This window comes from Vipera berus (genome assembly GCF_964194415.1).
Source record: "Vipera berus genome assembly, chromosome: W".
NCBI lineage: Eukaryota > Metazoa > Chordata > Lepidosauria > Squamata > Viperidae > Vipera > Vipera berus.
Window position 1 is genome coordinate 41,209,287 of NC_138210.1, and position 27,568 is coordinate 41,236,854.

A 27,568-nucleotide genomic window follows, 5' to 3' on the forward strand; every position below is an offset into this window, starting at 1 on the left:
TGAGGACTTAAAAAAACAAATAGGTGAAATAAGGAATGATACTGGAGAACTTAAAGAGACGATGGGAGCAATGGACAGAAAATTTGAATGTTTCCAACAGCAAATATTGAAAAATGAACAGAAATTATTAGAAATGGAGGATAGAATGAATAAGGAGGAAAGAAGAGTAGATGAAATGAATAAAAAACTCTTGCAAGAAAATAGAGAGTTAGAAAAAACCATCATACTGCTTGAAGCTGACAAAGCAGACCATTATCTATGTTTCCAAAACGTGAAAGAAGAGAAGGGGGAAGACCTCCCAGAAATGATGACGGACTTGCTAGCTAGGGCCCTAGGGACAGGGAAAGAAGCGATGGCAAATGAGATTGATGAGATATACAGAATCCACACAAATTACGTGAGAAGGAATAACTTACCCAAGGAGGTACATATCAGATTTGTGAAGAAGTCAATTAGGGATGAGATTTTGCACAGAACAAGGGACGACCCAATAGAATACAGAGGTAAACAACTACCTGTCCTCAAACAAGTCCCTAGGAGGGTAAGAGACATGAGAAGGCCCTACCAACATATTACATCAAAATTAATAAGACAAAACATCAATTTTAGGTGGCTGATGCCGGAAGGGATTCTGGCGACCTGGCAAGAAAAAAGATATAGGTTAGATTCGACTGATAAAGCAGAAGAGTTTTTCCAGCAGCATCTAAGCAATGAAGATGAACTAGAAGAAAGAGAGTTAAGAGAAGAGAACAATACAGAGAGATATAATAGAAAGACACGGGAATCACAAGGCAAAGAACGGGAAACGGAGAGAAGAGAAAAAATGAGAATGAACTATGACAATGATGATGAAAGTAGACACAAAGAACTCAAGGAAGATAGACGAACAAGGGCAACAAGATCAAAACAGAGGCAGTAATGTAGAAATATTAACAGTATTATCATTAAATGTAAATGGACTAAACTCCCCAGCTAAGAGAAATATAATTTTGAATAAGCTCTGTTAGGCATATGATGTTAGCCTACAATGTTGGGTTGAAAATATATTAACCATAATGTTATGACTTTAAGAAGTTAATTGGCCAATGGGTGTGTAAGTGTTCTCATGGCCATAAGAGGAAGCTAGTAACATAGCTTCTCTCTCTCTCTCTCTCTACTATTGCTGTTTTTGCTCTGTAACCTGAACTGTGTATTGACCTCTGGACCGGTAAGAAGACTTTGTATTTTGGATAGCTACCTGGACTGTTTATTTTTGACTGTGCATTTTTGTTTTTACACCACCTCAAAAGTAAACTACTTTTTGCTTTTACAATTCAGTGTACTCTTGTGGTTTCTGTGTGACTCTTGCTGCTCTCAGTACCCTTCCTTGTCTGTGCAACTCTTTGGTAGCATAAGGAGACCTCTGCACAACAAATTCCTTAACACTGGTTATGGGCCCAGGCCTGTACTGAGAGTTAGTACACACAGTATTCCTAGCTGAGTTTGTGTTAGGTTTTTTTGGTGTAAAATGGCACAAGAACTGTTGTCAGGCATCTCCTGGATAACCCGGTTGGATGGGACAAACTATGTTTCCTGGTCCACGAAATGCTGCTTGCTTTTGCGCAAGGAAGGACTATGGACTGTAGTAAATAACCCACCAGATACTACTGCTTGGGATGCAAATAACGAAGAGGATGCAAAGAAGATAGACGACTTTAAACATAGCAATGAGAAAGCTCTTTGCATTATTGGGCTAACACTGAATGACCAGCAGCTTGTCCATATTTGTGGTGAGGAGTCTGCTGCTAGGTGTTGGGACATTTTGCGAAGGCTTTATGTTCGAGACAGTGTGGGTGCACATATACACCTTACACGTAAGCTGTTTAGGGCTCGTCTGCAGAAGGATGGCGATATGCTGACCCATTTAAACTACATGAAGGCAACTTTTCAAGAGCTTCATGAAAAAGAGCTGATTTTTTCAGAGTTGCATCAGGTCTACATTATTCTGTCATCTCTGGATGAGAGTTATGATGGGTATGTTTCTTTTTTGGGAGTCCTGACCAGAGAGGAACTGACATTGACTAACATTACTGGGAGACTGCTTGAAGAGTCCAGAAGGAGGCGTGACAGAGACCAGCTGAGAGAGACACAGCCACGACAGGAGCAGCCATTTACCACTGCTTACAATGTCAAGAAATGTTATTCTTGTGGGGCTAGAGGGCATATAGCCAAAAGGGTAAAAAACCCTAATGTAAATAGCGGTGGGAAGGCTAAGAAGAGCATTGGTTTGGCTGTTTATGGTGAACCAACATCCAGAAATAATGAATTGTGGGTTGTTGATAGTGGGGCTTCACAATGCATTACTAAAGTGAAAGAGAGGTTTATTAATATGAAAAACAGCAACCAATATGTTTCACTGGCAAACGGTTGGAGGATGAAGGCCTCTGGTGAAGGTAATTCCTATTGTCCATGCATTGATGAACAGTTACCTATGTTATATATACCTAAACTAAGATTCAACCTGTTATCTGTAAGGGAATTGGTTAAACTTGGGTTTGTGGTAACATTCAGAGGGGAGCAATGCACTATTGAGAGGAATGGAAGCTGTGTAACTGCTAATTTGAAAAATGGTTTATTTGTTCTCACAAGTAACCAGGTTAGTACAGTTAAAGCTAACTCAATATGTGAGAACAAGAAGCCACATGACGAATGTATACATTTATTGCATAGGCGGTTAGGGCATATAAACTTTAACTCACTGCGTAAAACAGTTGAGTTAGTAGAAGGAATTAAACTGAAGCCATGTAGTAAGTATTTGAATTGCAATGCCTGTAATCAGGAAAAGAGTAAAGCAACTCCTGCAAACAGGTTAAACAGTTTCAAAACAACTGTTCCTTTGGAAGTTGTGTTTGCTGATTTAATTGGACCCATGAAACCAAGTTTAGGAGGGTCATGTTATATTTTAAATATACTTGACCATTACTCTCGATATGGATTTTGTTATCTGCTTAAGTCAAAGGCAGACACTTTCCAACAATTTGCAAACTGGCTCAAATTCGTGGAGAGAAAAACAAAGAGAAAGGTTCAGTGCATAATTACTGATAATGGCACTGAATTTACAAACAAGCGCTTTGTTGATATGCTAGAATCTGCTGGCATTGAACATAAATGTTCAGCCCCTTATAGGCCTCAACATAATGCATTTGTTGAGAGACGTGGGCAAACATTACAAGCCATGATGAGAACCATGATAAAGGATTCTGGCTTAACAGATAGACTGTGGGGGGAGGCAGCAAAATGTGCAAACCATGTTCTGAATATAGTTGTTAATACTTCTACCAGTAAAATACCATACACAATATGGCATGGTAGAAAACCAAACCTTGATTACCTGCACACGTTTGGCACCCCAGCTTGGGTCCACATTCCTGCACAACTCAGGAGTAAAGGCCAACATAGGGCTAGGCAATTATACTTCGTAGGTTACGAAGCTAATCATAGATCCTATTGTTTCTGGGAACAAGGCACAACTAATGTATATAATAGTGCAAGTGCCAAGTTCCTTGAGCACGTTGGTTGGGATAGGTTAGAGCAAAAAACTGTTAATACTGATCCTCTAGTGTTTGAGGACTCCTCTGATAACATAACTAGTAATGATAATACATCTCCTGTAAATATAAAAGATGAAGAGGAGATAGGGGAGATAAAAGATGAAACAGAGGAAGGAAAGGAATCAGAAATTAAAAGCCCTGTAATTCCTTGGCGTTCAACGCGTATCAGACGTCCACCTGATCACTATGAAGCTAGTATAATATGTCAAGTTAGTTCAGTACCTTCTAACTATGATGAGATCAGGATGTATCCTGAAAAGGAACAGGCATCATGGAAAGCTGCAATGAACAGGGAGTTGAAGTCTTTGCAGGATCTTAAGGTCTATGAGAAAGCAAAACTGCCACGTGGTGAGCAAGCTATAGGTTGCAAATGGATATATAAAATAAAGAAGGGTGTAGATGGGACCGTAACCCATAAGGCATGTTTGGTTGCACAAGGTTTTGCCCAAACTACTGAGGATTATGATGAGGTGTTTGCACCCAGTCTGAGGGCAACTACTTTAAGAGCAGCTTTAGTGTGGGCGGCTAAAAACCAATATATGGTTAACCATGTAGATGTTGAAACTGCATACCTACATGCTCCATTGCAACATACTATTTATTTAAGAATACCACCAGGATTGACCAATGATAGAGACCATGACTGTTGGGAATTAAAGAAAAGTCTCTATGGATTGAAACAATCAGGCTATGAGTGGAATAAATGTTTAGTTAATGAGTTGAGTGCAATAGGTTTTGTAGCCAGTAATGCTGATCCTTGTTTGTTTAGAAGAGAACACAACGGAGCATTATCTTTTCTTTTATTATTCACAGATGATATTGCAATAATAACAAAAACTGAGTTAGAAGCACAAACTATCATTTCAAGATTGGAAAATAAATTCACAATTAGAAATCTTGGGGAAATAAGCCACTATTTGGGGTTAGATATTGTGAAAACAAATAGGGGTTTTAAGGTGTCACAAGCCAGTAAAATATCTCAGTTATTAAAGAGATACAATATGGAAATGTGTAAACCAGCAAAAACTCTGATGGCTATGGATTTTAAGAACACTAATGTTGAGAGTCCTGTATTTGATAAGACTATGTACCAATCTTTGATAGGAAGTCTTATGTATCTGAGTAATTGGACTAGACCTGATATTTCTTACTGTGTAAACCTATTGGCTAGGTACAACAATAATCCAACTGTTAGACACTGGCAATCAGCTAAACGAGTATTAAGGTATTTGAAACAGACTATTCACTACTCGTTATATTTAGAGCCAAATCGTGAGTTAATCCTCACAGCATATGCAGATGCGAGTTGTGCCTCTGATACAAGCACTCGTAAATCTACTTCAGGGTTGGCTATAATGTTGGGTGATTCTTTGATTGGATGGAAGTCCATTAGACAAAAACACATAAGCTTATCTACAATGGAGGCTGAATTTTCATGTCTATCAGTGTTATGTACAGAACTGCTAGTGTACAAACAATTATTGTTAGATATGGGTTTAAATGTAAATGATCCATTTATTGTATATGAGGACAATCAAGCTGCAATAAAGATGGCTAACAATGCTGCAGTAAGAACAAGATCCAAAAATACTGATCTTCGTTATTTAAATGTCAATGTGTCAAAGATAAATTAATAAAGCTAGAGTATTGTTCATCTGATGTAAATATTGCAGACCATTTTACGAAGGTACAAAGTGCTGTGAAACACAATGCTAATTGTGAAAGAATGTGCATAAGATTGTAAGGGTTATATATTATTCTACCCAAAGGGGAGAATGTTAGGCATATGATGTTAGCCTACAATGTTGGGTTGAAAATATATTAACCATAATGTTATGACTTTAAGAAGTTAATTGGCCAATGGGTGTGTAAGTGTTCTCATGGCCATAAGAGGAAGCTAGTAACATAGCTTCTCTCTCTCTCTGAATTCACTGCTCTCTACTATTGCTGTTTTTGCTCTGTAACCTGAACTGTGTATTGACCTCTGGACCGATAAGACTTTTTATTTTGGATTGCTACCTGGACTGTTTATTTTTGACTGTGCATTTTTGTTTTTACACCACCTCAAAAGTAAACTACTTTTTGCTTTTACAACTCAGTGTACTCTTGTGGTTTCTGTGTGACTCTTGCTGCTCTCAGTACCCTTCCTTGTCTGTGCAACTCTTTGGTAGCACAAGGAGACCTCTGCACAACAAATTCCTTAACAAGCTCACTAAGAAAAACTTAGATATAACAATTCTACAAGAAACACATATAAAGACTCAAGAGCAGGATTTATTACACTACCCTAAGTTAGGAATCAAATTTGTATCGCTTTCACAGCAGAAGAAAGGAGGAATTGTGATATATGTTAAAGAAAGAATCCCAGCAAGACAAATCTATCGAGATGAGGAAGGTAGAATACTGATTGTTGAAATTTCCCTGAATAAAAAAAAGGTCACCCTGGTAGGAATTTACGCCCCCAATAAAAAACAAAGACAATTTTATAAGAAACTGCATAAGGTTATTGCTGATATGGAATATGAGAACATTTGTATAATTGGTGATTTTAATGCAATTATAGACAGAGAATTAGATTATAAGAGTGAGGAAGTAAGGAAACGAACCAGGAGAATATTACCCGGTACTTTTTTTAAAATGGTGGAAGAATTAAATATTCAAGATAGTTGGAGGGAGAGAAATTTGAATGAAAAGCAATTTACATACTATTCAGGGCAGCATCAATCATCGTCCAGAATTGATATGGTCTCAACAATGAAAGAATTAAATTCAGATATTGATGACATAGTAATAGACATTAATACTTGGGCAGACCATAATCCCATTATAATTAAATGGAAAGAACAGAAGACAACAATAAGGAGCTGGACTCTAAAAAAGGCAATCCTAAACCAAACAGAATTTAAGCATAAGATGGAGGAACAAATGCAGACATTCTTCCAGACAAATAAGAAAGAGGAGACTAACACTCAAAATTTATGGGATACGGCCAAGGCAGTTATGAGAGGAACTGCAATTGCGTACATGGCCAATGAATATAAAAAGAAAAGGCAATATCGAAAAGGTTTAGAGGAAGAACACAAAAAATTAGAATTAGTACTACAAAAACCCCCACAATGTAGAGATCTAAAACAATAGCTAGATTTAAATAAGCATAAATTGAATATTATAGAAAAGGGAGAAATGGCACAAAAAATAAAAAGCATTAGACAAAATTTTTTTGAACAGGCAAATAAACCCGGGAGATGGCTGGCCTATAGATTGAAAAAACAAAAAGATTATTATCATTTATTTATTATTTTTTATTATTATTATTGGGACTTATATGCCGCCCTATCTCCCGAAGGACTCAGGGCGGCTAACAACAATAAAATACAATGATACAAAAGTTAAAAAGAATTAAATTAACAGCCCCAATAGAATCAATTAAAATTGTAGTTAAAAATTAAAAAACATTTTAAAATCCCTGTCGTCAGTCCAGGTCAGCCTGATGGAAAAGAAGTGTTTTAAGTCCACGGCGAAAGGACCAGAGATCCGGGGCCATCCGGAGCTCAAGGGGAAGTTGGTTCCATAGGGCTGGCGCTCCCACAGAGAAGGCTCTCCCCCTGGGGGTCGCCAGCCGACATTGTCTAGCCGACGGCACCCTGAGAAGGCCCTCTCTGTGTGAGCGTACTGGGCGATGGGAGATCATTCCCGGCAGCAGACGGTCCTGCAAATATCCCGGGCCTAAGCCATGTAGGGCTTTAAAGGTAAGTACCAGCACCTTAAATCTTAAAAGATAATAGATGGATTAGTAAATTATGTAATCAAGCAGGGGAGATAGTACATCAAAATGAATGAAAAAAATGGGTGACGTATGAATTCTATAAAAATCTTTATAAAGAGGATGAAATGATCACTGAGGAGAGAATATCACAATATCTTATGAAAGCAGACTTACCGAAGGTTTTGGAAGAATTTCAAAATATATTAAATAAAGATATAACAGTCCAGGAAATTATAGAAGCCATTAAAAAACAAAAAAGTAATAAAACACCTGGCACTGATGGATTACCGTCCGAAATATATAAAAACCTCCGAGAACTTTTGGTCCCAACCCTATTGGATTTATTTAATGAGGTACTAAACACAGCAAAAACCCCAAACTCATGGAAAGAAGCAATCATCTCACTAATTCCTAAAGAAAACTCTGATTTGACCTGCATTAAAAACTATAGGCCCATTTCTTTACTGAACACGGATTACAAGAGTTTCATGACTATAATGGCAGAAAGATTAAAAAAACATTTAGCTGAATTTATCCATACTGACCAAAACGGCTTCTTGCCTAAAAGACAAATTAGACATAATGTCAGGATCATACTAGACATCTTAGAATATTATGAATTACAAAGCGAAAAACAAGTGGCATTAATTTTTGTTGATGCTCAGAAAGCATTTGATAATGTCAAATGGAAAATTGAATTATATTGACTCAACTCAAACAGATGGAATTTGGGGAAAAATTTATAAATATGTTTAAAGCAATCTATTCCAAACAAGAGGCAAAAGTAATCATAAACGGAGAATTAACAAATAGCATTCAAATACAAAAAGGTGCGAGAAGAGGCTGTCCACTATCTCCTTTATTATTCATTCTTTCTTTAGAAGCACTCACAAGAATAATCCAAAAAGATAAGCTGATTAAAGGATTAGAAATCAGAAAAGAGACATTTAATTTACAGGCTTATGCAGACGATTTAGTTTTCATTCTGGAATACCCCTTAGAATCTGGAACAAGATTATTACAGGTGCTGGAAAATTATGGAGATGTTGCGGGATTGAAGATCAATAAAGAAAAAACTAAAATGTTAGTTAAAAATATGTCCAATTTACAAGAAACTGAGCTAGTAGAAAAAATTAATATCGAGACATTCAAAAGAGTAAGGTACCTGGGGATCCAACTGTCGGCAAGATGTATTACACTCAAAAGAGAAAATTATGACAAATGAATAGACCAAATTACAGCAGACCTAGACAGATGGAAAAACTTGCAGCTCTCCTTTATGGGGAGAATAGCAACAATCAAGATGAATATACTTCCCAAATTACTCTTTTTATTCCAAAGTGTACCAATTAAATTAGGTAAGGATTTTTTTGAAAATTTAAACAGAATTACATCCAAATTTATCTGGCAAGGTAGAAAACCAAGAATTAAATTAAAATTATTACAGGATGCAAAGGAAAGAGGAGGGCTCGGCCTCCCGAATTGGGAAAAATATTATCAAGCAGCAATAGCGGTATGGATAAAGGATTGGATACACTTAAGGAACAGAAGACTACTAGCATTAGAAGGTCATGACATGCAAATTGGGTGGCATGCTATAATGTGGGACGGAAAATATAAGGCTCATCAGTACTTCCAGAATCATCATATTAGACGGGCACTATTGGACGTGTGGATAAAAATTAAAAAAATTAATTATATAGAAATCCCTAATTGGCTATCCATATTAGAGATTTTCATGCACCCCAAATTCATAAATTTAGGAAGAGTAATCACATATAAAGATCTCTTAGACGAAAATGGAGACCTGAAAACAAGAAAAAGACTATTAGAAGACAGTATAGAGTTGGAATGGTGGGCATACTTACAAATACAGTCACAATACAGAAAAGACAAAAAAAGAACCAGGGATAAAATTAGAGCATACACAATTAGATAAAATCCTTCTAGGAACAGAAGACCAAATGATAAAAAAGATATATCAATATCTATTAGAACAGGATTTGTTAGAAGAACATGTAAAAGAAACAATGTTAACCTGGAGTAAAACGTTTGGTTACAGTATTGACCTAGATAATTGGTAATCACTATGGGATAGAAATAGGAGGTTAACACTAGCCACCTCCTATAAAGAGAATCTGTACAAGATGTTTTATAGATGGCACCTTCCCCCTACAAGGTTAGCAAAAATAGATAAAAAAATCTCACCGACGTGCTGGAAATGCAGAAGGCTTCCAGGGACTTACTATCATATGTGGTGGGAGTATTCAAAAGCACAAAATTTTTGGCAGCGGATAAAAAATTGGTTGGAAGAAATATTACTACAAAAAATTGATTTAAAACCAGAAACCATCTTTTAGGGATTATTAATGATAAACTCAGCAAAGCATCTTTCTACTTATTATTGAATATTTTAACTGCAGCAAGATTGGCAGATGCCCAAAAATTGAAAAGAAAGGAAACCCCCAGTGAAGAAGAAATAATAGATAAAATTTTATCCTGCGCCGAAATGGACAGGTTAACCCTAGAGATCAAAAATAAGACTGAAACAGAGTATTATGAAATTTGGCAAAATTTATACGATTGGTTAGAGATAAGGAGGATCGCTGACATGACTATTGTTTGATTAGTTGATAATGTAAGGACTTCTTATTAGCACCTGTGCAATTCCAGTCACTAGATACACAGCTGAAATAGTGGACTGGACTCAAGCAGAACTAAAGGCCCTGGATAGGAAAATCAGAAAAAGAATGGCAATAAATCATTCCCTTCATCCTCGGAGTGACATTGACAGACTCTACTTACCAAGGAAAATGGGAGTGTGAAATGTTGCAACTACATCAGACAGTTGAAGAAGAAAAAGGGGCATTGGAAGAATATCTGAAGGACAGTGAAAAAGATGCACTGAAGTTACTATACCAGGAAGACTTACTGAATATTCGAGAGACCAAAATGGCCTACAAGAAGGACCAAATAAAGAACAGAAACGAGGCATGGGAAATATCACATGGCCAGTACATAAAAAACAACAGATAAAGCAGATAATGAAAAGACCTAGCAATGGCTAAAGCAGGAGAGTTGAAGAAAGAGACAGGGACTAATTCTGGCTGCACAAGACCAAGCCCTAAGAACAAATGCATACAAAGCCAGAATTGAGAAGACAGCAAGCCCCGCCTCTGCAAAGAGGCTGAAGAAACAGCAGATCACCTGGTTAGCTCCTGTAAGAAGATTGCACAGACTGACTAAAAACAAAGTAGCAACAATGGTGCATTGGAAGATCTGCAAGAAATATCATTTGCTGAAGGCAAAAACTGGTGAGACCATAAAATAAAGTCATAGAAAATGAAGCTAAAGTGCTCTGGGACTTTAGAATTGAGACAGACAGGCACTTGACACATAACACCTCAGACAATAATAAGAAAGACAAATCATCTGGATAGTGGATGATGGAGTACCTGGAGACAGGAGAAGAGAAAGAACTGGAGAAGATAACAAAATACGAAGAGCTGCTAATAGAAATAGAACAACTGTGGCAAAAGAAAGCAAAGTTAGTACCAATAGTCACAGGCATCTTGGGTGCAATCCCAAAACAACTGGAGCACCACTTCACCATCAGCATTGACAAATTCACCATCAGTCAATTGCAAAAGGCAGCTTTACACAGAACAGCTTACATTCTGTGACGCTACCTTTAACATCATCAAACATCCACATCTGCCTATCCCAGGTCCTTGGGAAGGACTCAATAGATCCAGGACATTGGGAGAAGAGGGGAGGGGGAGCATTCAGGTAGGGGTAGAGCTCCCCTAGACCCCTAGAATTGTTATTCTGGGGGTTGAAGGGTGAGAGCTCCCCCAGAGCCTGAATTAGCTCCGGACTCGGGGACTCCTCTGTTCCAAGGCTTTGGAACAGAGCAGGACGCTGCAACCATCCCTGCAATCAACATTGTATTTTGGATTACTTGGATGCAGGCAGAGCTGTGCAGGAGAATTTTGAAACAGCAAGTATATGATCTTTAACTCCAGTTTATACTAAAAGAAAGGAAGAAAGATGGCGCAGGAGTGAATTGTCAGTGAAAAATAAAAGGACAAGGAATATATCATAAAATATAAAGACTGAGAAGGAAGAAATTGTGTTTTTTTTAAAGTCACTCTGCGCAAAATATTTGAAATTGGTTTAAAAGTGAATTTAAGGATTTGGATATTTAATAGGGGAGAAACAAAGTTGCAAGCTGAGTGGAAAAGTGAAAGTGCGCAACGAAAATTAATTGGGTGTTAAAATGGCTTCTAAACCAGCTAAAGCTTCTGTTCCTAGAAGTGCTGGTGCGTCACCAGTTCAGCATTCTTCACTACAGGCATTGATGCCACCCCCCGTGGCACCTGCACCCGATTAACATTAAAAGATTTACAAGATGCTTTAAAAAATCAATCTCAGCAAATATCTGAACTTATCAATGAGAAGAATAAAGAAATACGAGAGGACATTTTAGTGGTTTTTCAGGGGCTGGCAGTTTGCATTGAGCGTTTGGATGAACGTGTGGAAGAGGTGTATCAAAATAATTTGAGATTGGATGCTAAAATGTCAGAAGCTGAGAATAAAATGGATAAGAATGAGGATGAGGTGGTTATGATACAATATAGAGATATGGAGTTTGCTTTGAGAATAAGAGGATTGAAAGAGGACCCAAAGGAAAATTTGAAAGTATTACTGGCAGAAGCCCTGGAACCGATTTTGGGGTGCCAAGCGGAAGAAATTATAAGGGATATAGATAAAATATTTCGTGTTAACTCTTGGATTGCCAAGCAAAGAAAATTACCTAGAGATGTGGTTGTTTATTTTACAAAGAGATCGATCAGAAATGTGATTATTCAAGCTTTTTATAATAATAGATTTAAAGTTGCTGGTCAAGAAGTTTTAATCTTGAAAGAAATTCCACCAAGAATTTTAAGGAAAAGGAAAGAATTTACTTTTTTGGCAGATGAATTAAAGACACGCCAGCTTCAGTTTAGATGGGAGATACCAATAGGCTTGGTGGTGAATTATTCAGGTACGAGATATCGTCTCAATACAGTTTTGAAGGCACGAGATTTTTATTCTAATATACTGAAAGCAGGTTCTCCACCATCCCCAGAATTTAAAGGAAGGAAGGAAGATGGAGCGCGACAGACACAAATGGAGAGTATACAGGGAGATGAAGAAGTTATCTCGCGGATGGTTAAAAAACTTCAGCAAACTTCGGAAATGGTGCAGCCCCAGGCATCATCAGAAGAGGTTAAGGAACAAAGAATGACACGGGCTGCAACCAGACGAATGAGACAAGAACAAGAAGAACAGAAATCCACAATTATATCTCAAGAATCTACTTATAGTGAAGCAGTGGGAGGAGCGAGACCGAAGAGGCAGGTGCTTGTGGTTTTGCAAGACGCGCTCCGAAAGCTTCAGGTCACAAAAGATGGCGACAAAGTTTCTAACCTGGAATGTTAATGGATTAAACTTCCCGCATAAGAGAAAGAAAGTATTTCAGTATTTGAAACAATTTTAAAATGATGTTGTGTGCTTACAGGAAATGCATATTCGTGTATCAGACCAAAAATATTTGATAAATTCCAGACTGGGTGTACAGTTTAGTGCGTCTGCTTCAGATAAGAAAAATGGAGTAGTTATTTATGTAAAAAAGAATTTAACAGCCAATCTAATTGAAGCTGATAAACAAGGAAGATATGTTATAATTTAACTTTTGATAGAAGGCAAGAAAATACTTTTAGTTGGACTATATGCACCTAATCAACAAGGAGAATTTTATAAATTTTTACATAATAAAATAATTCAATGGGATTATAAATCGTGTGCAAAGAAACAGAAGAAAACAATAGAATAGGGAGGACCAGAGATCTTTTCAAGAAAATTGGAGAGATGAAGGGAACATTCAATGCAAAAATGGGCATGATAAAGGACCAAAATGGCAGGGACCTAACAGAGGCTGAAGAGATTAAGAAGAGATGGCAAAATTACACAGAAGAACTATACAAAAATGAGCTTAACGTCCCTGATAATCACAATGAGGTGGTCACTGACCTCGAGCCAGACATCCTAGAATGTGAAGTGAAGTGGGCCTTAGAAAAGCTGAGCAACAACAAAGCTAGTGGAGGTGACAGTATTCCAGCTGAGCTATTCAAAATCTTAAAAGACGATGCAGTAAAAGTGCTACACTCAATTTGCCAGCAAATTTGGAAAACTCAAGAGTGGCCACAGGATTGGAAAAGATCAGTTTACATTCCAATTCCAAAGAAAGGCAGTGCCAAAGAATGTTCAAACTATCGCACCATTGCACTCATTTCTCATGCTAGTAAAGTTATGCTTAAAATCCTACAAGCTAGACTCCAGCAGTATGTGGATCGAGAACTACCAGAAGTACAGGCAGGATTTCGAAGAGGCAGAGGAACTAGAGATCAAATAGCCAACATACGCTGGATCATGGAGAAAGCTAGAGAGTTCCAGAAAAACATCTACTTCTGCTTCATTGACTATGCTAAAGCCTTTGATTGTGTGGATCATAACAAACTGTGGCAAGTTCTTAAAGAGATGGGCGTACCAGAACATCTTATTTGTCTCTTGAGAAACCTATATGCGGGCCAAGAAGCAACAGTGAGAACTGGACACGGAACCACTGATTGGTTCCAAATTGGGAAAGGAGTCCGGCAAGGCTGTATACTGTCGCCTTGCCTATTTAACTTATATGCAGAGCACATCATGAGAAAGGCAGGGCTAGATGAATCAAAAGTTGGAATTAAGATTGCTGGAAGAAATATCAACAACCTAAGATATGCAGATGATACCACTCTAATGGCAGAAAGTGAAGAGGAACTGAAGAGTCTCTTGTTGCGAGTGAAGAAGGAGAGTGCAAAAGTTGGGTTGAAACTAAACATTAAGAAAACCAAGATCATGGCATCCGGCCCTCTCAATTCCTGGCAAATAGATGGGGAAGAAATGGAGGTAGTGACAGATTTTATTTTCCTGGGCTCCAAGATCACTGCAGATGGGGACTGTAGTCAAGAAATTAAAAGACGCTTGCTCCTCGGGAGGAAAGCCATGGCAAATCTAGACAGCACACTAAAAAGCAGAGTCATCACCCTGTCAACAAAAGTGCGTATAGTCAAGGCTATGGTCTTCCCAGTTGCAATGTATGGCAGTGAAAGCTGGACCATAAGAAAGGCTGAGCGCAAAAGAATTGAGGCCTTTGAACTCTGGTGCTGGAGAAGACTCCTGCGAGTCCCTTGGACTGCAAGGCGATCAAACCGGTCAGTCCTAGAGGAGATCAACCCTGACTGCTCTTTAGAAGGCCAGATCCTGAAGCTAAAACTCAAATACTTTGGCCACCTAATGAGGAGGAAGGACTCACTGGAGAAGAGCCTAATGCTGGGAAAGATTGAGGGCAATAGAAGAAGGGGACGACAGAGAATGAGGTGGCTGGATGGAGTCACTGAAGCAGTAGGCGTGAGCTTAAATGGACTCCAGAAGATGGTAGAGGACAGGAAGGCCTGGAGGAACATTGTCCATAGGGTCGCGATGGGTCAGACACGACTTCGCAACTAACAACAACAACATAAATCGTGTATTTTGATGGGAGACTGGAATGGCGTGCTGGACACACAGAAAGATAAAAAAGGTCTTTTTAAAAGTACTCCAAATCATGCCAGATTCCCTAAATCTTTTTTTGAGATGAAAGATGATTTGGAATTGAGAGACGTTTGGAGAGAACAAAATTTGGAAGAAAAAGATTTTACCTTTTTTTCTGATCGACATCAATCTTTTTCTAGGATTGATTTTGTATTAACTACTAATGATTTTTTTTTCTAGGGTTAAGAAGATCAAGATATGTCCAAGAACTTTATCAGATCATAGTCCAGTATGGTTGGAATTGGATAAGGAGAGGAAAGATAGGAGGTCTTGGAGATTAAATGAAAATTTGTTTAGATATCAAGAAAATGTGGATGAATGTAAAAAACAGATGAAAGAATTTTTTAATATAAATATGTATAAGGGTACCTCTATTGAAATGGTTTGGGATGCAAGTAAAGCCTATATGAGAGGAGTGTTGAATAATAAATATAGATGTAGACTGGAATATAAGCGTAGAGTTAGAGGACGAAATCAAGAGGAAAGAGAAGGCTCTAATTTTGAACCCATCTGATAAGAGGGCGAAGGAAGCAATTACTTTGTTAAGAGGTCAGTTTAATATGTTGATGGCAGATCAAGTGGCATCTAACTTACGGTATGTTAAACACAATACTTTTTGTAATGCTAATAAGCCGGGTAGGTGGCTAGCTTATTTGTTAAGGAAAAAACAAAGGTCACATAACATAGATAAGATAGAATACAAGGGAAAAGAGGTGTTTCAGCAGAATTATATTAAAAAGGCTTTTGTTGAATTTTATTCTAAGTTATATGCTGGGGATAGAATTCAAGCTTTAGATATAGATAGATATTTACAAGAAGTGAATATCCTTGTACTTACACAAGAGCAAAGGGAAGGGATGAATCAACTGATAAATGCTGAAGAAATTATTTTAGCAATTAAACAACTTAAAGTGGGTAAAGTACCAGGAACAGATGGTTTGACTGCCATTTATTATAAAAATTTACAGTTAGAAATGGTGGAACCTCTAAAATAATTATTTAGAACAATTCAATATGGAGGACAAGTGCCTCCATCGTGGAAAACAGGTTTTATATCATTGATTCCAAAGGAAGATCAAGATCTTACCCAAACCAAAAATTACAGACCAATATCGCTTTTAAATACTGATTATAAGATATTTGCTAAAATTTTAGCAAATAGATTAATGAAGGTTATGCAGCAAATGATTCATAGTGATCAAACAGGATTTATAAGTGGTAGACAAATGAAAAACAATGTGAGATATATTGTAGATTTATTGGAATTTTTGGAGAGAAATAACCAGGTCTCTGCAGCGCTGATCTTTTTGGATGCTGAAAAGGCTTTTGATCAATTGAATTGGCAATTTTTATTTAAAGTATTAGAGAAGATGGAGTTTGGGGATGAGTTTTTACAACCTATTAGAGCAATATATCAGAAGCAAACAGCTCAAATAATAGTTAATGGTAGTTTGACAGAACCATGTAATATTGAAAAGGGTACAAGACAGAGGTGCCCGTTGTCACCTTTGTTGTTTGTTTTAACACTGGAAATATTATTAAGATACGTGATTCAAATAAAATTAAGGGAATTAACATAAGAGATCAAGATTATAGATTGAGAGCGTTTGCGGATGACTTGGTTTTTACATTAAGTCAACCGACTCAGTCGGTTGTAGACCTGATGGAGATAATATTGTTCTATGGAAAAGTTTCTGGATTTAAGATAAATACGCAAAAAACTAAAATATTGCCTAAAATATGACCACAGAACAAAAGGTAGTCCTAGAAAAATTAACAGGATTTGAAATAGTTAAAAAGATTAAATATTGGGGGGTATATCTTTCAGTTTCAAAAGTGAAATTATATAAAAATAATTATGAATTGTTATGGTTAAAAATACAAAAAGAGTTAGATAGTTGCAAAAAATTACAATTGTCTTTATTGGGAAGAATTGCAGCAGTGAAAATGAATGTTTTACCAAAATTTTTATTTTTGTTTCAAATGATACCTATACTCAAAAAAGATTCAAATTTGGAAGAATGGCAGAAAGGTATTAATAAATTTGTTTGGGCAGGGAAAAGACCAAGAGTAAAATTTAAGATAATGCAAGATGTACGTGAAAGAGGTGGTCTTAAAATGCCCAATTTTAAACTATATTATGAGGCTGCGGCTTTATCATCAATTAGTGATTGGTTTAATCTAACACAAGGGAGATTATTGAATATTGAGGGATCTGATTTATTATTTGGCTGGCATGCATATTTATTAAATAAGAAGGTGGATAATATCTTTAAGATACATATATTAAGATATGCCCTGTTGCGAGTCTGGAAAAAATATCGATATAAGCTAAATTATAAAATACCAATTTGGGCAATACCTAAACATGCAATAGAAAATATAAGTGTGGGATTTAAACATGATGTGACTACATATAAAGAAATTCTTAGAATGGAAAGGAATGTATGGCAATTAAAGCTATTTAATATTTTAAAAGAAAGAATAGTGTGGACTTGGTTTCAGTATGGGCAGTTACAAGCTAGATGGAAGGAAGATCAGAAAGTTGGTATTTCGATAATTGATGAAAAGTTGGTTAAACAAATAAGAGATCAAAGTCCAGCGCATATAAGGAGGATATATAATGCATTGATAGAAATAGATTCAGAAACGGAACTTGTTAAAGATTGCATGATAAAATGGGCCCAGAATTTTCAGGAGCCCATAACGATGGATATCTGGGAAAAGATATGGGTCAGAAATGTGAAATTTACACAGGCACAAAATTTAAGGGAGAATTTTTATAAAATGTTTGATAGATGGCATTTAGATCCTAAAAAATTAGCATGTATGTATCCGAATTATCAGCCTAAATGTTGGAGGTGTGGTTGTGATGATGCAACCTATTATCATATATGGTGGACTTGTAAAAAAGTTAAAGCTTTTTGGCGCAATATTGGAAGGAGGAGGAACTGCCTACTATAGAAGAGTGGACTTTAAAAGTTTCAAACCTGGCAGAAATGGCAGATTTCAGCATATTTGAAAGAACAATCGCAACAGAGATATATTTTGGAATGGAGAAGATGGATTGATTATATTCAGAATAAATATGGGACTAGAAAGTTTCATTTAGTATATGAATAAGTATTAGTATTATATGATGTATTATTAGTTATTATTATTTAGTTATTTAGTTATGTTAAGAGGAGTTAAAGCGTGATAGAATTTAAAGTGTCTTTTTTAGTTGGTTAGCATATTTTAGCTTAAGTTGGTTAAAGTTTATACCCTGTATTCAGCTCTGGGAAGTCGGGGGAGGTGGAGGGAGGGGAAGTGGGGGGGAGGGGAAGTGGGGGGGAGGGGAAGTGGGGGGAGGGAGTTTATGTTTTTTAAAATGTATCTTAAAACTTTTCAATAAAAAATAGATCCAGGACATTGTCAACTTTAGTTCTGGATGGGGTGGCAACTACCTGAGATGGATCTGGTCTGCAACTTGGGGGTTCTCCTGGACTCACAACTCCTGCTTGAAGAGAGCCTTTTTGCACAACTTTGTGTTGTGCGCCAGATGCGGCCTCTCCTGGATCAGGAGTCCCTGTGCTCAGTCACTGAGGCCCTAGTCACCTCACTATTGGAGTATTGCAATGTGCTCCACATGGGGCTGTCAAGCTATGAAGATCCTTGCTTTAGAACTGCCATGCTGCTTCTAGCTTGCCTACAGTCCTGGTGGGGGGAAGGTTTGGAGTGCACAGGTGGTTGCTATCAGTGTGAGTGCGGAGGTCATCAAAGAGATGTTTTGGCGAATAGAAGTTTTCTTCTCATAGCAAACGTTTGAAGACTATGTGACCTGAACTTTCAGACAGGGGAGGGAAAGTTTTACTCTTTTAATTAACCTTTTCCCGCCATATTGCCAGAGCTGGTATTCTTTCTACCATACTGGTATGCTATGCCTAATAAAGCTTTACATTAGAGATCACAATGTCTCTGGTAAAATTACTTCATTGGGCTTTTCAACCAGAACCATGACGCTACTCTTGAAGAGCATTTGGAGGCTATAGCTGATGCAGAGTGCAGTGGCGCAGGCAGTTCTTGAGGCCCCAAGGGTGGCCCATATAACACTACTGCTCCTTGAGCTGCATTGGCTGTCAGTCTGCTTCCAGGTGCAATTCAAGCTGTTGGTAATCACCTTTAAAGCCCTTCATGGTCCAAGCTACTTGAGGGACCATCTAATCCCAATGGGAATGGCCCGCTCCACTCGTGCAGGCAGAGGAGGCATGCTGGGGGGCCCATAGGCCCGAGTATTCCAGCTGGTGCGGTCCAGAAGAAGGGCCTTCTCTGCTATTGCACCTGTCCTTCGGAACATCTTGCCCCCTGGAGTGAGGTTGGCAGCAACCCTCCTGACCTTCCATAAGAGCCAGTCAGCATTGGTTGCAAAATTACTTTTTCATCACCACCGTTAACTGCAAATGGTCGCTGTCCGAGGCAGTTGCTAAAGAAGAACTACCAGTATAGACAGGTGTGTGTATAGGAGAGGCATTTTCAGATAGAGTGTCTTCAAGATAGTTAGAACTTCATCTGTTAAATACCATGAAGTAAATTTGGTATTACAATAGCTTCCAAACACTTTGCAAAATTAGCTTTACACAGACTATACATCACTTGTTTAAACAGCATTTCTCACTGTTTTATTATTTTTACTGCTTGCTCCCTTGACTATTTTACTGAAATGCACTTTAGAAGTGCATTAAATGGATAAAAGATATATTCTGACAATCTCAAACTTGTGGTTTCTCCTTTATAGATTTGGGTGGCACAGAAGTTTAATTATCATCATCTATGCTGATTTTAAAATAAAGTTATAGTTATATCAATTTTTATTTTTCCAAATGATATTATTGTCTTACCTTAAGGAGATTTGTCAAGTAATTCTTCAGTAATTCTTTAAGTCGTTTGTATAATTCCAAGCCAACAAACTGAGCTCCTCCAGGTGTTTGGCCTTTTTTAGATTTAGAAGTGGGTACACCAAGTGCTCGTGCTTGATTAGATTGATGTACACTAGTGCAGTAGTTATAAACATGACTGATAGATGAGTTAAGGAATATGTTGTATGCTACATATTACAATTAAACAGTAAATTAATACTTAATGTGTACCTTCATAATATATATACTGTATATCTCCACTACTAAATCACTGAAATTAGACCAGCAAATCACCTATTACCAATTTATGTCCCACTGATTTTCAATGAGCTTCTTTCCATTCAACAAATGATTCTATAATTCTTACAATATTCCTTGTAAAAGTTATTATTGGTACTCTTATCCCTCTAAAACAAATGCTGAGGATGAACAATGACCCACATGAGAATTCATAACACAGGCATAAACCTAGAATTCCCAATTCACAAGTTGCATTATGGCCAATTTAGACTGGTTATTTCAGAGATGTTTCTTTACAATAAGTTGTACAGAAGATACTGGAAAAAGCTCATTATTTTATGGGAAACTAACAGAATATCTGCCAAGAATGTTTCTGTCTTGCAATTGCAGAACTTTCTAGTTCTACTCTTTGTATATCAATAAGCGAAATCTCTAATATACAAATAACAAAAGCTAACCAAACAGAATGGAGATATATATCCAATTCATTATTCTTTTATAAGGAAAACAATATAGTAGTGAGGACTTTGCGTAATTGAAATGGATCTTTGCAAGCTTGTTCTAGAGACCAACAAGTTGCTTAAATATTCTGAGATGCCTGTCTTTAAAGCATGTTGCAGATTTTTTTTAAAAAAAAATCAAGATACTCCTAGCATTCAATGACAAATAGGCTTTAATTCCTGTTCTCAACAGATTTTATATTTGAGTGTTATGGGACATTCTTATATTCTTCTGTCTGGCTAAAAGCTACCTGTCCACCCATGTATTACTGGTGGAGTAGAAAAAGAAATATGGGAGCAAATGCAAATTCAGGGTACAGATAATGTATGGGCACTTAACATTTTGGAAAGGCAGTGGGTTACAGTTACATGCAGCCAATGACCTCAGATTACCTACTCCTGGCACATACAGTAGGTACTGCTAGGATACAGAACTGGTTTGATTTTTACTTTTGCTTATGTAACCACCCTGCATGGTATAAATACCAAAGGGAAACATGGATGAGAGAACTTTCCAGTAAAGTTTATAGCCATGTAGTTTTCCTCTATGGCTAAAAAAAGCCAGCATTTGGTCAACAAGCATTGTATCTTGAGCCAGTGAACTGGTTGTATGGATTTTTGAATTGTGGCCATGATTAGGAAAAAGCCACCTTAAAAAGCCCATTGCTGATCTTGAACACTATCTGTTGCTTTCTTCTTTCTTCAATTTTTACCCTTTTGAAGTTTCACTTGAAGTTCCAACCCCATCCAAATGCAAACTGGGTGGGAAGAAAATATTTTTCAACCTACCCCAATATGAATCATGAAAATAATGGTTATTTTCTAAAATGATTTCTAATATAATTTAAAACATACATGTCAAAAACAACAGTATGTATTTCAGTATAATGTATTACAATACTGTTCTTTTTCTTCAGTGTACAGTACAACTTGTACAACTGCTGTTTAGAGTGTTCTGCCATCTGTTCTAGTTCTACCTTTGTCACAGTTGATTCAAAATAATATACAGAATGTAGAATTCTGTAACAAAATACACTGCAGCCAATCCAGAAATGAAGAGTTATATAAAACATTCCATTTCATAACAATCAAATATTTGTTTGAAAAAAGTGCCATTCAGTGAGCTTCATCTCTGAGACAATATGCAGCCAACCTAAATATAGGATTAATTATTAACTGAGAGCCAGTTTGATCTAGTGGTTAAGGTGCTGGACAAGTAGTGGGGGAAACTGTTCTAGTTCTAGCTTAGACAAAGAAGCTAGATGGTGACTTTGCACCAGTCACTTTCTCTCAGCCATAGGAAGAATGCAATGGCAAATCATTTTGAAAATGTTGCCTAAAAAGCTGCATGAACTTGCCAGAGTTCAGGACTGAGTCAAAAGCACAAATAAATCTAGATATTGTTAGTAATATATATACAGTATTCCTATAAGCCTGTAATTGTAAACTTGAAGCTTCCTGAACACAGTAAGAGTTATCCCTTAAGTAGAAATGCATAAAATAAAAGATGAAAAATAGTTTATACAAATTTTGCATAAGTACAATACAAATGTAATACAGGTAATTTTTGTCCCCAAACTAAAATATGAAAAAAGTTCAAATTTACATATGACTAATCTTAAAAGTTTGTGACAATTAAATAAGCCATATTTATTGTCACTTTATTCCACTTTATAGCACTCAGTTACAATTACTGGTAGTAGTGTATTAATAGTATTGCACCACTAATTTTCAAAATAAATTTTGAGGTTTGTACTTGAAAAAAGAGAAGGGGGTTGGATTTATAACTGACATAATTTAAATATGATTAAATATGATTGCCCAGGGTGGTCAAAGTTGTTCAAGTTGATAGCCTTCAAGTATCTGCTAGTCCAGAAGTCCTCAACCTGAACAGAATTGTGACCTCCTAAACTGATAAAGCTATGTGATTCCTCACCCCACATGGATAAAACTAAAGATTTTACCAGGTTAGGATCGGGCAAGAAGTATACCATTTATATTTAATTACATGTGTATATCAAATAAAATAAAACCATGCAACTAAAAAAATAACCAAATTCAAAATCATGTTTTTTTTAAAAAATGGGAAGGATAAGCTTGCTTAGTTTTGCATAAGTTTGGAAAGGTGGGTTTTATTGTTAAGACAGCCTTTCTCATAAACAATTAACATTTATTTTAGACTGTTATTTTCTGTTTATGACTGTAACTGCAGAAAATTATGATTTTACTGCTGGTTTGTCAAAGCAGTTTCAGCAAGAAGCAGCTTTTGGTGTGCAAACCATCACTGATATCTTAATAATAGGAATAGCTTGCTCCATACAACGAAATAGAACTGGAATACCCTCCTAAAGGTATAAATGTACCACCAAATTATGGACTCTGAATTTTAAAGTTCCCCAAATCAACACAGTTGATATTCCTAGTCCTTGAATATGAAACTGCTTAATGCTGATCCCCACCCCAATTTTATTTACATGTCTCAATACATACGTAGCCACTTTAATACATACAGCCAGAAAATGACAATGGGCACAAACCAAGCACTCACTATAGAGAAGTTGACATGCAGCAATTTGTTTGGGAAGTAGCTTCAAAAATAAGGGTATGAAATAAATGCCTTAGTAGCTCTAAGGTTTAAGTTCTTAGATTGTTCTGGTTCCTCTCTCTCATGTGGAGAGGGGTGTCTCTAGAAGTCACAAAATTGATGTTGCATGCAGTCCTTGATCCATATTCTTTGCACTGCTCCTTTAGCTAGTCCCCAAACAAAATGGTGGTGAGACCCCTCCTCAAAAAGCCTGTCCTGGACCCGGCTGTTTTAAATAACTATCGTCCAGTCTCCAACCTTTGCTTTTTGGCGAAGGTTGTTGAGAGTGTGGTGGCGCATCAGCTTCCTCTGTTCCTGGAGGAAACTGATTATCTGGACCCGTACCAATCGGGTTTCAGACCCGGATACAGCACGGAGACGGCATTGGTCGCGCTGGTGAATGATCTCTGGCGGGCTCGGGACAGGGGTTGATCCTCTGTCCTGGTCCTATTAGATCTCTCAGCGGCTTTTGATACCATCGACCATGGTATCCTACTGCGGCGTCTCAGGGGGTTGGGAGTGGGAGGCACCGTTTTACGGTGGTTCTCCTCCTATCTCCTGGGCCGTTCGCAGTTGGTGTTGACGGGAGGGCAGAGATCCGCCCCGAGGCCTCTCGTTTGTGGAGTTCCTCAGGGGTCGGTTCTCTCGCCCCTCCTGTTCAACATCTATATGAAGCCGCTGGGTGAGATCATTCGTGGTTTTGGGGTGGGGTATCATCAGTACGCTGATGATACCCAACTTTTTCTTTCCACCCCGAACCAGCCCAGCGATGCCCTCGCCGTGATGTCCCGTTGCCTGGAGGCGGTCCAGGTCTGGATGGGGAGAAACAGGCTTCGTCTCAATCCCGCCAAGACTGAGTGGCTGTGCATATCGGCATCTCGGGCTAACCAGACTATTCCACCTCTAACGATGGGGGGTGAGGTGTTACCCCCCGTTGATAGGGCTCGCAACTTGGGCGTCCTCCTGGATTCACGACTCAATTTTGAAGACCATATAGGAGCCGTGACCAGGGGGGCTTTTGCCCAGGTTCGCCTGGTGCGCCAGTTGCGACCCTATCTGGACCGAGATGCCCTACACACAGTCACTCATGCGCTCGTGACCTCCCGTTTAGACTACTGCAACGCTCTCTACAGGGGGCTGCCCTTGAGGACCACTTGGAGGCTTCAGCTGGTGCAGAATGCGGCCGCGCGAGTTGTGATGGGGGTTTCCCGATACTCCCATGTAACACCTCTACTCCGCGAGCTGCATTGGCTCCCGGTTGCCCTCCGGGTGAGATTCAAGGTGCTGGTGATGACCTATAAAGCCCTAAATGGCTTGGGTCCGGGTTATCTGAGGGAACACCTGCTGCCGGCATCAAGCTCCCTTCGTCCAGTGCGCTCCCACAGGGAGGGTCTTCTCAGGGTACCGCCGGTAAGAGATTGCCGGCGGACAACACCCAGGGATAGGGCCTTCTCAGTGGGTGCGCCTGCCCTTTGGAACCAGCTGCCAGTGGAGCTTAGGACTGCCCCTGACCTCCGTTCATTCCGCCGGGACCTGAAGACCTGGCTCTTCGAGCTCTCTGGCCCAGGCTGAGAATTTTAATTTTAATTTTAATTTTAACTGGGGTTTTATTTGTTCAGGGACGGATATAATTTTTTTAACTGTTTTTAACTTTTGTATTTTTTGTTTTAATCACCCTGTAAACCGCCCTGAGTCCTTCGGGAAAGGGCGGTATATAAATATAATAAAATAAATAAATAAATAAATAAATGCTAGCAGAAACTGTTAGCATCTGCTCTGTGGTATCCAAGCTTACCTCCCGCATCTCATATATTTATCAACAAAATCAGCACCTCAATCAACTAAGAAGTTCTCCAAGTTCCTTTTTAAGGAGCCACACGTATTGAATGCTTCTCAACTACCAGGAAACCTAGTTTATCTCCAGCATGATTATGGGTGTATCTACTGCTTCTCAACCACCTTAGTCCAACATTTAAACCAGGGGTGTCAAACTGCCGTCCCACGGGCCGGATGCATCACGCAGAAGCTGCACCCACCCCAGCTCTGGCAAGGGGGAAAAAAGTCACGAAACGTTGTGACACGTCATATGACATGGCGAGCTTGATACCCCTGACAAATACAACTCCAATGTTTGCATATACAAATAGCTGGAGGCCTACAAAGAACCTCCCACCTCCAGAAAGCCAGTCTTATAAACTGTAATGGTATGTGGGAATGACCTTGGGAGACAAAAGGAAGAGCCACAGGCTAGAAATCTATCTCAGCACACAGAAGGAAAGAAAAGAGATGTGGGAAGCATCTCAGAAGTTTTCTAGAAAGCAAAAGTAAAGGAGGGGAAAAACTCTTTCAGACTTGCAACATTCTTTTACTGTAACCTTACAATAAAGGTATTGTTAGTACTCATGGTTTGTGCTTCTTGTCTGGACTCCCACAAAGGGCTGACATAAACTCAGTTTTAGCATTTGTGTTATAAATTGCTGTATTGTAAATTCCAAACAGCCCCCACTAGTCTGGCAAAAGGCAAGTGATTCCAAGGACTATATCTTAGTACCGTTCGATGGGCCACAGTCTGTCCAACGCAGACAATCTTTCAAAGAGAAGCTTCAGGTTTCCAGAACACATTTTATTCTTGCTCCTACCCCCAACTCCAAGCCTCCAGTCAAATTTCCTAGGCTTTTTGCAATGGGAGGCAAAAATGGATTGCAAATTCTCTGGAAAAGCATATCACTCCCATTTCTCCCAATTCTAAAACATTAGAGAGAATTAGGGTATCGATTTGTATGAATCTCACGTTTAAATGTATTGATCAAACCACTGAACAAAATGGCTCAAGTAAGATCAGTCATCTTAAGTTTTTCTTTGTACATATAAATCTTGGATTTTATGCATTCAAAATCAGACCTTAGTAATGCATCTTTAAAAAGTTAATATCCCAAAGTTGTCATTGCTTCAATTATGAAACAGGATAAAAATACATCGACACAACCATTAAAAACCACTTATTTAGGAGTGCATGTTAGGATACGTGTAGAGTTCCATATATCTGGACTTTGCCATGCTTTGCCTTGTATAAACTTGTTGAATGCCAGCTCTTAGGTCATCCCATATCTGGTCAAGACCAATTTGTTTAAGTCCATGAGGGTTCTGACTTCTATTTGATGACATTTTGAATTTCCTGTGAAGTCTTCCAGTGTAGCAGTAAGAAATCTAGTTAATCCTCCATCAAAGGCAGAAATAAATCAACATTACAAATTCTATTACAGTCACTCAGAAAAAAATGTTTTTTTTTCATATAAAGGCTGTTACTGACTCACAACAAACTGTTGGGGAGGACAAAAAAACCAGATGTCTATTCAACTGCATATGTAAGTGTAGTAATAGCTAAAACAAACAGTTCTAAAACTTTAACATCATATGTGAATCAGCCATGAGACCCTTACAAAAAGTTTCCTTAGTAATAGACTATTTGGGGGAATGGATGTCTGTTAAAGAAAAAACTGAAGGTACATACTGTACACACACAGATAAACAGCCTGGGGGAAAGGAGGAGGAGGATAATACTTTCTGGCAAGAGACACATGAAAGGAGTTGAAAGAAAAAGGTGCTCCCCAGCCAACCCAAAGTACATGTTCCAAGTTGCATGAGAAGTGCAATGCTGCTCAATGGCTTCTGAGGGAGATGGGGAGGATAGCAAGTAAAGGTGCTAAAAGCAGCATCCAAGGGTCCTGGTGGTAACTAGCAAGGAACAAGAAGTAACATTTCAAAAGTGGCATAGAAAATGTGAAGAGCACACACCAAGATCATGCAAAGAGACCACTTGGCTTGGAATCTTTGAAGACAAAGTAGGCAGGTACAAGGATAGAGCTCATATGTTTCTCCCATCAGGACAGCAAGCAAGGCCACATGAGTACAAAAAACTAAAATAAAATGCTGATGCTGAAACAAGGATGCATTCAGTATGGGGGGGGAGTGGTGGTGGACAGTGAACATAAATTTGTTCCACTATATCAGGGGTGTCAAACTCAATTTCATTGAGGGCCACATCAGCATTGTTTGCCATTGGGGGGGCCGGGTAGGTGTGGCCCGCATGGGCGTGGGCTAGTGGGTGGGGCGTGGCCAGCTTGACATCATTTACGTCGAGGGCACCAGTGCGACCCTGGGCAGGACTGGGGCAGATCCGAGGGTCTCCGGCGGAAGGTGGGGTGGGACCGGGGCGAGCGCCGGGGCATGGTCCACTGGAGGAGCTCACTGAGCCTCAGGCTGTGCACGGGGCTACTGGACGGTGGCATGGACTGCCCGGAGCCCTGGGCAGCGGA

The 27,568-nt window shown here is 38.5% G+C and overlaps 1 protein-coding gene across 1 annotated transcript in view; it reads right to left on the reverse strand.

Annotated features, from left to right (window-relative positions):
• The window catches only part of LOC308676692 (cullin-1-like), a gene marked incomplete at its 5' end in the record, with an annotated part of 384,730 nt that extends 358,313 nt beyond the window's left edge, over positions 1 to 26,417 (reverse strand). Inside the window, 2 exons of the mRNA XM_081342685.1 lie at positions 19,911 to 20,085; positions 26,278 to 26,417. Of these exons, the coding sequence (XP_081198811.1) occupies positions 19,911 to 20,085; positions 26,278 to 26,417 (315 nt within the window). The remainder of the gene's footprint in view (positions 1 to 19,910; positions 20,086 to 26,277) is intronic.
• Positions 26,418 to 27,568: the final 1,151 nt, after the last annotated feature.